At 29.8% G+C, this 12,958-nt stretch overlaps 4 protein-coding genes across 6 annotated transcripts in view; 3 read left to right on the plus strand and 1 right to left on the minus strand.

The window, feature by feature from the left end:
• Positions 1–12,958, minus strand: part of LOC132944552 (Kv channel-interacting protein 1-like) — a 482,905-nt gene that overhangs the window by 368,261 nt on the left and 101,686 nt on the right. The gene's annotated exons all lie outside the window — the stretch shown is intronic.
• On the plus strand, positions 1,344–2,679 carry LOC132944573 (cuticle protein 19-like). Its single transcript, XM_061014008.1, has 2 exons — positions 1,344–1,485; positions 1,771–2,679. Exons 1-2 carry the CDS (start codon positions 1,474–1,476, stop codon positions 2,221–2,223), a joined length of 465 nt encoding a protein of 154 aa, XP_060869991.1. The 5' UTR covers positions 1,344–1,473; the 3' UTR covers positions 2,224–2,679.
• Positions 4,704–5,446, plus strand: LOC132944559 (cuticle protein 7-like). Its single transcript, XM_061013988.1, has 2 exons — positions 4,704–4,730; positions 4,853–5,446. Exons 1-2 carry the CDS (start codon positions 4,719–4,721, stop codon positions 5,444–5,446), a joined length of 606 nt encoding a protein of 201 aa, XP_060869971.1. The 5' UTR covers positions 4,704–4,718.
• On the plus strand, positions 10,746–11,691 carry LOC132944562 (cuticle protein 7-like). The gene is made up of 2 exons (XM_061013997.1): positions 10,746–10,903; positions 11,022–11,691. Exons 1-2 carry the CDS (start codon positions 10,763–10,765, stop codon positions 11,508–11,510), a joined length of 630 nt encoding a protein of 209 aa, XP_060869980.1. The 5' UTR covers positions 10,746–10,762; the 3' UTR covers positions 11,511–11,691.

Consider the following 12,958-nt stretch of genomic DNA (forward strand, 5'->3'; position numbering starts at 1 on the left):
ATAATTACACGATACTACCGCGATAGTATCGCAATAAACGAATACGTATTATTATACTATGAAAGTTATTAGCTCGTATAATTTATGTTTAAAAATATTGTTTACAAATAGGTATATTTTTGGTCATGACATTGCATGTATACTTTTCAAGCTAAATCGAAATCTTGAACGAAAAAAGTTTCCAAATTCTGGTATTTTCTTATTCTAGTACTAACATTATTTGAAAAATATCCCATTTTATATATATAAAAATATAACTCTAAGTCAGAATAAAAAGTTGAAGCATAGGTACAAACAATATGTACAAGCACTAGTCATCAAAATTACTACCAAGCAAGTAAACTAAAACCATAAATTATTATGATGCTCTGTGCATTTCAGCATATTTACTGATTAAATTGAAAGCAGACGTCTGGGTAAATCTTATTCACTTTAAGGATTAATTTGTGAATCAATTGAGTTTACTTATATAGTTTTACATGTGTTATACATGATATTAAATTTACATGCAAATTTTTACTAATTGAACTAAGTAAATTTTCACCATATTTTTTTTTTCATGAAGATAAAAAGAAAAATTTTAATGTATGATGTTATATAAGGTGATATAATATATTTTAATTTTAAATTCGTAATGTTTTATGATCATAAGAGTCATAAATCATAAATCAACAGTCCAAAAATATTTTCTTTGACAAGTTTCCATCTGTATTTTAACGTGGAATTTCTATGTACGATTCAATGTCATTGAAGATTATGCTACCTACTACAGGAAAACTCTGTTCATATTATTTTATAGCACTAATGTTTATACACCTCAGCTTTCTAATATTTTAGAGCTAATGCTTTTAATAGATGACTATTTAAATTAATCCTTCTGATAAAGTTTTCTCATTCTATCCATCGCTATGATAGTTGTTATGTGTAGATTTATTCTACGAATAAAAACATTATGTAAGTATTAAATAAGTAAGATAGACATAATAATAACCAAATTACAAAAATCGGATGTATAAAGTGCATTGCTGTTATTATGCATGTATTAATAGAAATATCATTCTATGCACTTTGATAATACCATTTATAAAAATTATTATTAGTAAAGACATAAATAATATTTATAAGCTATAGATATAACAATATATAGACTAAGAAAATGGCTCAATGCATTACAGCATCAAATATTTTATTTTATTCTGTGTTTTTTAGATCAGATTACTTAATTTTACCCATATTTATAAGGAATATAAACGTATGTAATATTATACGTTCCTAACAAAAAATTCCTTTATGGTACGACCGGTTCGTGCGTACGTGGAGAAATAAAAGCCTGGAGGGACAAGACAATATGTGAGCATTCGACATAAATACAGAGACGTTGGAGACACCGTTTATCAGTTGACAGTTCTCGTGATAATTGTTCACGTTCATCTTAAGTTTACTAGCACCAACACGCAATACAAACACATTACCATGGCTGTCAAGGTATAGTAAAAACCAAAACAATATAGTTTTATAAGTCTTATAGTTAATTTTATTACAATCATAATAGAGTGCACCTAGGATTATTATATTTTGTATTATTTGCATGTTCGTTTTATGTGCAATATGGTTAAGTATTGTAGGATTGTCGTATACTATGCAAATAAATTATTAGAGTTAAATCACCAATAGGCTAGAATACAAAAAAAATAAACTTAAAACATTGTACAAAGGAATATTCAACCTTTTCTGACCGACGTCGAGATCTAATGGACGTTTTTATTTCAGTTGATCGTTTTCGCTACATGCTTGTCATCCGCCCTAGCCCAATACGTCGTACCGGCTTACCCAGCGGCACCCGCCGCCTACCACTTGTCACCCTCTTACCACATGGCGCCCGCTTACCAGGTGGCAACCGTTTATGCCGCAGCACCCGCTTACCAAGTGGCACCCGCAAAGGCTTACGTACCGGTGGAACCCACCAACGCGCCAACACCGTACAGCTTCGTGTACAGCGTGAATGACCCGACCACTTACGACGTCAAGAGCCAAGCAGAGTCTAGCGATGGCAACGGTAACGTAAAAGGCTTCTACAGCCTTTTGGACGCAGACGGTTCCACGCGTACCGTCGAGTACACCGCCGACGACTACAGCGGGTTCAATGCCGTCGTCAAGAAGGAAGGCGGATACGCTTCCGCCGGTTACAAACCTGCAGCAGCAGCCCCATACAAGCCGTTCTGAGAGTGAGAGTGAGAGCCAATCGCCACACGACCTTCGTCCTCGACTAATCCGAGTGCCACGCGCGCGCGCGTTTCCGGCCGCGTCGCTGCTGACACATATTCAGTCATTATATTATATATTATATATTTTAATAGTTCATCGAATATTATTATACACGTCCTGCAGCTATATTGCCATTATAGTATATCATAAAACTGCTGTCCACATACCTACTCATGTACGCATGTGGCTATAGGTCATTAGAGCGGTTCGTACACTTTAAGATTATTACTATTAGTTACCTTGTAAATAATTATAAGCTATGATTTATCTGAAACAAATTTGTAGTTGATGTTTTTTGTATGTTATTCGTTTATCCACTGCGATTCACGGCGTGATATATATTATTATTATTATTTTTTTTTTTAAACTATTGACACAATATAGTAATATATTATGACAGAAAGTACGAATATACTACTTGTGTTATTGCTATAATACATTGTAAAGTGTAATCAAAACCAAGTGTCAACATCGATTGATCAAATGGTAATTGTTTTGTTGGAAAAAAAAATTTGTATTCACAAAAATATGTGCTGTACATTCCACCTTATATCTTGTATATACTCCATTACGCTCACCTCATATTTTCTAAAATCCATAAAAAAAATAAAAAACTATTCAAGTTAACTGTTCTAAAAAATGTTCAAACCACTATACACTACGACTTTAGAACAGGCTCTCAATTGCATTTTACCAATGGTAATGATATTGGTATTACAGTCATAAACGAACTAAGATTTTCGAAATTTCACGTCGAGTGTTACTGCTGGGTAACTACTCCCCTCACGTTTTTTTAAAGTCAATTGTAATTCAGCGCATATGCTTATTATAACTATTATTTAGAGATTGTATATATCCAAATAAATGTTAAAAAAAAAAGAAAAAGATTTTTGAAAACAATATAATATTTATGTCTGATGTCATTAGGGTCTTTAAAATATTACTAAAATTGAGTTATTTTGACATATTATTTTTTATGCATATATATGATGTTTTTCAGTAAGAATTAAAAGGATGCTACCCATGCATTTGATGTCTCCGTCTTACACACGTACGAGTGTACGACATAGCAAATTTTAGTTCACTAGTTTCAATAGTGTGCTGTTAGTTTGGATATTAGCGTGATTTGATCTATTATCAGATAATAACATTATCTGTGCTTAAGCGTTGGCTTTTATTCAATATTTTAATATAAATGAGAGATATGAGCATTTTTAATTTATGATATTTTACATACCCATATCTTGCTTGAACATGATAATTTCGAAAAACCGGCACCGCTTAAGCACAGATAATGTTCTTACCTAAAAGTTTTATAATAAGTCAATTCACTCGAGTATCAAAACTAACAGCACACTATTGAAACTAGTGAACGACAATTTTCTATGTCGTGCGTGTGTAAGACGGAGACAACAAATGTATGGGTAGCGTCCTTTTGAAAACGTTTCAAAATATGGCATCAAAGCAATTCTCTTAATGATAATTGTACCTCATAAAAATGTGGTTAAATTGTGTATTTTCAGTAGGATGTTATTCTTTTTTGTCTTATATTTCCTTCCTATAAATCTGCAATTACCATACTAACAACATATTTTTCCATAATTAATTGCAAGTAATCTGATTTCAGAAAATACAGGTATGTGAAAGTTAACAATACATTTTTATAACAAAAATATTTTTTAATATTTTTAACTAGTTCAAAAAAAATAAATATTGAAGATAATAGTTTTAAAAGTTACACATTAAAATATTGAATCCAAAACATTAAACACCGATGAATTCCATATATATATAATTTAAATTTAGTTCAAGACACATAAAAACTTTATAAGACGTATATTATCCATGGTCATAATCGCCTTGTAAATTAACAGTAAAATAAAAAGGTATTTAAATTTACAAAATAGGGCTGAACAGAAAACATAATTTTATGTCGTTGAAATAATGATTCAATAACTAACATCAAGTTTGAATTACGAATACCATAAAAACATCAAAATAATATTCTTATTTTATGACAGAGTAATAAACTATTAAATACTCAAAATTGGGCACATAATATGAATAGGCATATAATTATAATTAGGCAGGTTAATATATTCTAAAATGTGTTTGAACCATATATTTAAAACCTAAACGATATGTAAAAAATTCAAGGAAAATGTAATGAATAATTATAACATCAAACCTACTTTTAGAAGGTTTATCAAATTGTATCATATATGGTAATTGGTGGTATAATAATAGTTAGATAATTATTTCACTGGGCAAAATTGAACTACATTAGCCAACCGGTCTATATTGTCAATTAATATTTGGTAACGATGAAATATGGAGGGAAAAATTACCTTCGATATTTCTGTATAAATAACATACCGTCGATAAGCATAGTCACCAGTTACTTCTCTTCTGTTCATTTGATAAAGTAAAACAATCAAAACAACACACCAAAAATGGCCGCTAAGGTAAAAACTTATAAACTGTCTACACGTGTAAATTTAAAAATGTTCAATTCATATTATCGTGTTAGGAATCGTATTTTTGGTATTTTTTGTAAAACACATGTTTGTTATTGTTTTTTTTCCAGATGATCATATTCGCTGCCTGTGTGGCCACCACACTCGCCCAATACGCCGCCCCGGCTTACCCATCCCATCACGCCGCACCCGCTTACTCGGCGCCGGCTTACTCCGCACCGAAGGCATACGCCCCGGAACCCACATACGCCCCGAAACCTTACAGCTTCGAATACAGCGTAAACGACCCACACACCTACGATGTGCACAGCCAATCTGAGCACAGTGACGGATACGGCAACGTCAAAGGAACTTACAGCCTTTTGGAAGCCGACGGTTCCACCCGCGTCGTCGACTACACCGCTGACTCCTACGGTTTCAACGCTGAAGTCAAGAAAATCGAAGGACACGGTTACAGCGCATCCGCCCCAGCCTACAAATCCGCCCCGGCCTACAAGCCCGCTTACTCCGCACCAGCTTACTCTGCACCAGCTTACTCCGCACCAGCTTACTCCGCACCAGCTTACTCCGCACCAGCTTACTCTGCACCAGCTTACTCTGCACCAGCCTACTCTGCACCAGCTTACTCTGCACCAGCCTACTCTGCACCAGCTCACTCTTACGCCGCCCCGGCTTACAAACCAGCCCCATACAAGGCATACTAATTTCCAACCAAACCATTCCGACTGTGTCACAACACCGATCACTGATCTGAATTCCGTAGACGAGAATTCTGTCTACGGGAAACGGCTTTGATCCTCTCATTGCCCGAACATGTTTAATTTATTCAATTGTTAAATTATTTGTCAAATAAATAATAAACTATTTATTTGATTTATATTACAAATCACTTGTATTTTTGTTTTCACCTTCCTATACTACCTATGACTGTTTTTAAACCATCGTCGTCTCGTCGTCCTAGAGCGGTGACTAGAACCTTAAAAATTTTATTGTTTTCAGTTAATCTAAATGTGATCTATTTGTGTATTGATTACACATACTTCTAAGGTATGCAAACAAAAATTATAAGTGTGTGTGTTAGTATACACGACATAAATGAGTACTTAAATTAATATTTAAGTTTGATTGGAACTAAAATAATGGATGTTGAACTGAATGTTGAATAATGCTATTATTCAATCGTGGAATTCTTACTTAGAAAAACAATACCTAGGTAACCAAGAAACATATTATAACAAAATCTAAATATTCGTTTTTTTTTTTACTCAAATAGACAACTTTAATTCCAACAATATATTATCACAACGTTTATTTCCATTTGTCATTCTGATAGAATATTCTAATTTTTCACTACATGTACGAAGTATCGATTGAGGCACATTTTAGATTCTGAGTGGAACGATGAATGTATTGATTTTATAATGATGTGTGTTTTTTTTTATTTTTTTTTATTGTTGTGTCTGTCATCACCTTTTAGGACAGTAAAAGTGCTTGGATTTTCTTCAACAGTAACTTTTCTGATAGGTAAGTGAATCTAGTTGGAAAAATTTCCCAGTAGTTTTCAAAAGTGACGTGAAAAATAAAAGAAAAATTAAGGAAAAACTGGAATTTGTACGCAAAATCTGTTTTCAAGAGATTTTGGTTTTTGGTGTAACTCTAAAACAAATGACCGTAAGGACATGACATTTTGACTGAATGTTTATAATTGCATTTCCTATACACCATAACATTTTCCAAATGTTTTGACTTATTTTGAGCTGTTACGGACATTGTTTTTTTTAGTTTTTTTTTCTATAAATATCAATAAAATTTTATCTGTTGAGTAAAAAAGCTTGAAAATTTAATATAATGCTCATACTGTATTGTTAAAATGACATTTGAAAAATATTAAAAATCCTTAGTCACGGTTTTTATTTATAAGCATTTGAAGTTCAAATTTTAACAAAATACGGAAAAATCACGAAAATTAGCAAATTATTTTGAGTTGAGAATTCGTTAAAATTTTTCTTTTTAAATCTAAGATTTAAAAATATAATACAAGATTATCCATAAGTTAGTCTACTTTTATCAAAAAAAAATTGTCTACAAGAAAGTCAAATTAAATTTTTATGAGCGTTTGAAATTCACATTTTTACAACATTTGATATTCACTTGATATCTTATGTAACGATCTTATTTTATTCTAATTAAAAAACGTATGACTGTAGATACTTGAAAATTTCACTGAATGTTTGTATTAGCATTTTCTATACACTCTTTTTGAACTGTTTACGGACATTGTCAGTTTTCAATTTTTTTAGTTTTTTTTTCCTATAAATATCAATAAAATTTTATTTGTTGGGTAAAAATGCGTGAAAATTTAATATAAGACTCCTACTGTATTGTTACAATGACATTTGAAAAATATTAAAAATTCTTAGTCACAGTTTTTATTTATAAGCATTTAAAGTTCAAATTTTGATAAAATGTATCAAATTTAAAGTTTAAAATTTTTTTTGTTGTTAAAAATGTATAAAATGCTCAACTTTTATAGCTAAGGATTGAAAATTGAAAACAAGGCTCCATGTAAATATATATATAAATTACTTTATTCACAATAATAACATTAAATATACTTATATCTTAAGTTGTTTATTTAAGTTAGGTAATTATTGTATAAACATTTTTTAAAAGATTAATTTATTTAGGAATACTTAAATCAATTTGAAAAGTAATAATATTTTCAAAATATTCTTTTGGGGAATTTTTTGACATAATAGTATATTTCTTAAATTATTTTTATCCGTATAATTTTCTTAATTTATGTCATACGTTTAACTAGTATAAAAGCTTTATTTTTATTTGTGAGATCTTTCTATTTATCTGTAGTTACACCCTTTATAGCTCTTGAATTCAGATATCTATCTAGTTTATGTTTTGGTACCTTATTGTGATGGAAAATAATGTGCAACTTAGCTCCCATGTTGGCCACTATATTAGTAATGCTTTTATATGTGGACGTGCAATGAGCTGTATTATTCGTTAGGGGTCGTGTGTGCATAAAATATGTCCATGGACGTCTGCTCATTTTAAAAGAATATAAAAACAGATAGTATTATTATGGCATTTAATAATAGAGTTTTATAAAAACAAATGTTATAGTGTTCAAAACATTTATGCTTTGTTGGAACAAAAAAATATTTCTTAAACAATATATTTTTAAGTATTTTTAAATTTAATTCATATTAGATATTAAGTTTAGTTTCTCTTTATATTATTTTCATATTCATTATAAAATTTTCTTAAATTTTGATTTATTATTACTGTTTTTAAATTTTGATCTTCACATTACTATTTATTTGGTTTTTTTGTGTACTTTTAAAAAGAAAACATATAGGTATATTTTATTTTCTTGTTACTTTTTATGTATATGTTGGCCTAATATTTGTTTGTATATTCCAGTTGTTTCATTTCGATATAAGTAGGTGTAATAATTTAAATTGCAACTTGTTTTAAGTTCATTTCTATATGTTATTTTCAACTTATGTTATATAATAAAAATGTACCTACTGTACCGTCTACCCTCGGGGGCGTTTCTATCAATAAATTAAAATAAATAAATAAATACAAGGTGACTCTTTGAATGTTTAACACTAATTATATCTAAGGTTATTATCACTAAAAGTATAAATGATTTTGGAAATATTAATTTGTCCATAATTTAACGCCATTATAAAACAACAATTTAAAAAAAAAAACATAATAGTTTTTGCTATTTTAGAATGATCTATTGTGTACAAAATTTATAAAAAAAAAGGGAATCTTGTCTCTACTTTTAGGAGGTCAAAATTATAAATTTCCAGTAACTTTCATAATAATAGAAAACAAAAAAAAGGTGGGTAAGTGGATGTCGCTCTGCTGTACAGTCGGTTACGAGTGGGTCACTGTAATGGATGGTGTTTAATTTGAATTCAATGATATAATATCATTGTATAAGAAAAACGATTCTGAGCGAAAACGGCCAGTCAGTCTATTGTTATTATTAATATATTTGATGATATTATTGTGCATAAAGTAATTTATATATAACCTATTTACAAGGAACCTTGTTATAAATTTTCAATCCTTAGCTATAAAATTTGAACATTTTCTAAATTTTTAACTACAAAATAATTATTAAATTTTAAATTTGATACATTTTGTCAAAATTTGAACTTTAAATTCTTATAAAAAAGAATTATGCCTATGTATATTTAATTATATTTTTTAACGGCTATCGTAACAATTTATCGGGAGACTTATATTAATTGTTCACGCTTTTTTTCCCAACAAATGATAAAAGCTGACAATGTCCGTAAACACTTCAAAAAGAGTCAAAATATTTTGAAAATTGTATGTTGTATAGAAAATGAAAATATAAATATTCAGTTCATTTTTCAAGTATCTACAGTTATTCGTTTTTGAATAACAATAAAATAACAAAACCGCCACATGAGAAATCAAGTGAATATCCAATTTTGTGAAAATATGAACTTCAAACGCTCGTAAAAATTTAATTTGACTTTCTTATAGACATTTTTTTTTTGATAAATATAGGTAATCTTATAAGAAATCTTGTATTACATTTTAAAATCTTAGATTTAAAAAGAAAAAATTTTGATGAGTTCTCAACTTAAATTAATTTGCTAATTTTTGTGATTTTTCCGTATTTTGTCAATATTTGAAGTTTAAATGCTTATAAATAAAAACTTTGACTAAGGGTTTTTAATATTTTTCAAATGTCATTGTAACAATAAAGTAGAAGTCTTGTATTAAATTTTCAAACTTTTTTACCCAACACATAAAGTTTTATTGACATCCTTAGAAAAAAAGACTAATACAATTGGAAACTGAAAATGTTCCTATTTAGTTCAAAACAAATCAAAATATTTTATTGTGTATAGAAAATGCTAATATAAATGACCAGTGAACATTTCATGTATATACGTTCATTTGTTTTAGAGTTACACCAAAAACCAAAATCGATTTTGTGGAAAACCAATTTTGCGTAAAAATTCCCGTTTTTCCTTAACTTTTATGTTGTTATTCCCGGCGCTTTTGAAAACTATTGGAAATTTTAAATTTTAACCAATGCATCAACGATATTCACTTTCCCATCGAAGAAGATACTGAAGTTGAAATTCTAATCATTATTTCGAATACTTAGCGTGTACACAGGCACAGAAATAAAAAAATAAATAAAAAAAAAAAAACACACATCATTGTAAAATCAATACATTCATCATTTCACTCAGAATCTAAAAAAATATGAAAAACGTTTTTAAGCAAAACTAGTTTTTGACTAAATTTATTCCCGAATTTTGTAGTAATTCAAATACAAATAACCGTAAAAACAAAATGTTTGTATTATCTTTTTCAAAATTTAACATAATACAATTTTTTTTTTCTTTATTAATTTAAGTTTCCTTGACATTGCCTTCTAAACTTATTGCTAACCAATATACATATTTTTGCTCTTTTTGAGATATACAGTAATTTGACAAATATTCAAACAAATAAAAATGAATTAGTTTATTTGTTGTATTTGAAAAACGTTTTTGAGGAGATTTGAATCTTTTACATGTACTATAATATTTTATATACCTACGCAATGACATTATTAAAACATTTAAATAAATTTTCTAGTATTGTCTATTTATACCACGAACGGCACAGTTAGTGTTAATTCAAAAATTAATAACAATACTAGGTATATGATATACCTAAATATTATTAAAAATTATAGTATTAAGTATTATAGTTAGATTGATTTTAGAAAATAATAATTTAACTATCCGTACTATATACTGATAGTAAAATAAATTACTATAATCTAATAATATTCTATGCTTATAAAAAATAATGTTTCTTTAATTGTATTTTATAGATTCAAAAATTACTGGTCTGTTTTCAATAAAATATAATACCTATCAATTATTTCACTGTGCAAAACTAAACTACATTACCTAACCGGTCTACTGCCAATTAGTATTTGGTAACGAATGAAATATAGAGGGAACCATTTACTTCGATATTTTCGTATAAATACCCTACGGTCGATGGGCAAAGTCACCAGTTATTTCTCTCCTGTTCATTTAATTAAGTCAAATAAGCCAAACAATACACCAAAAATGGCCGCTAAGGTAATAACTTATAAACTGTCTACAAGTTTAAATTTTAAATTTTTCAAACGATTTCGTGCTCTTGTGTTGGTAATATGACATTTTTTTGTTAAACGTATGTTTGTTATTGTTTTTTCAGATGATCATATTCGCTGCCTGTGTGGCCACCACACTCGCCCAATACGCCGCCCCGGCTTACCCATCCCATCACGCCGCACCCGCTTACTCCGCACCGAAGGCATACGCCCCGGAACCCACATATGCCCCGAAACCTTACAGCTTCGAATACAGTGTAAACGACCCACACACCTACGATGTGCACAGCCAATCTGAGCACAGTGACGGATACGGCAACGTCAAAGGAACTTACAGCCTTTTGGAAGCCGACGGTTCCACCCGCGTCGTCGACTACACCGCTGACTCCTACGGTTTCAACGCTGAAGTCAAGAAAATCGAAGGACACGGTTACAGCGCATCCGCCCCAGCCTACAAATCCACCCCGGCCTACAAGCCCGCTTACTCCGCACCAGCTTACTCTGCACCAGCTTACTCTGCACCAGCCTACTCTGCACCAGCTCACTCTTACGCCGCCCCAGCTTACAAACCAGCCCCATACAAGGCATACTAATTTCCAATCAAACCATTCCGACTGTGTCACAACACCGATCACTGATCTGAATTCCGTAGACGGAATTCTGTCTGCGGGAAACGGCTTTGATCCTCTCATTGCCCGAACATGTTTAATTTATTCAATTGTTACATTATTTGTCAAATAAATAATAAACTATTTATTTGATTTATATTACAAATCACTTGTATTTTTGTTTTCACCTTCCTATAATCCCTATTACTGTTTTTAAACCATCGTCGTCTCGTCATCCTAGACCGGTGACTAGGAACCTTAATAATTTTATTGGTTTCAATTAATCTAAATGTGATCTATTTGTGTATTGATTACACATATTTCTAAGGTATGCAAACAAAAATTATAAGTGTGTGTGTTAGTATACACGACATAAATGAGTACTTAAATTAATATTTAAGTTTGATTGGAACTAAAATAATGGATGTTGAACTGAATGTTGAATAATGCTAATTATAATATGTAGAAAAACAATACCTAGGTAACCAAGAAACATATTATCTAAATATTCGTTTTTTTTTTCACTCAAACAATATGTCATAACGTTTACTTGATTTATATTCCGATAAAATATTCTAATTTTTCACAACATTTACGAAGGGTCGATTTAGGCGCATTCCTTATAATTGAATTTAGTTGATTACATTTTTCAGTTTTAAACAAAAAAAAAAGCGTGTAAGTGGATGTCACTCTGCTGTACAGTAGGTTACTTGTGGCACAATGTATAATGGATTATATTAAACTTGAATTCAATGATATAATATAATTGTATAAGAAAAACGATTCTGAGCGTAAACGGTTTGTCAGTCTGGATATTTTATATTGTTATTATTTATTATATTATATATTATATTTAATTGTACAAGAATCACTTGTATTTTATTTTCTTCTTCCTATACGTTTAACTATTTTTAACCCTTCGACGTCTCGGTTTCTAGACTGGGGAATGGAATTTTAATAATTGTATTGGTTTCAGTTCATCGAAATAAAAAAATAAAGGTTTTGTTATGATCTTTTTGTGTAATGTTTATACGCATTTATAAGGTATTGAAAAAAAAAGCATTATGTTATACAAATTCAAAATGTTTTTCTGTAGATTTTTAAAAGGTAGTTAATTTATACGATGAGTAATATATACTTATTATGATGGAAAATAAATAAAACGCATAAATGCGCTGTATTTTGTCAATATTTTTCTGGTTGAAATTATACAAATTGTCAAAAGTCATAACATATTTCCTTATCGAAAGTAATCTGTTTAAATATTATGTTATTTATGTCATGAAAAACATTGATTTGACAAAATAAAACTTTTTGTGTCAACCCAACTGATAACATTTTTTATCCAACTGATTTTAGCATTAAAAAAAAAATTTCCAAGCTTAATACAATATTTTTGACCCTTAAATATTATAATAAAATTATATTGTTTA

The sequence above is a fragment of the Metopolophium dirhodum genome, chromosome 5 (genome assembly GCF_019925205.1).
Source record: "Metopolophium dirhodum isolate CAU chromosome 5, ASM1992520v1, whole genome shotgun sequence".
Classification (NCBI taxonomy): Eukaryota; Metazoa; Arthropoda; class Insecta; order Hemiptera; family Aphididae; genus Metopolophium; species Metopolophium dirhodum.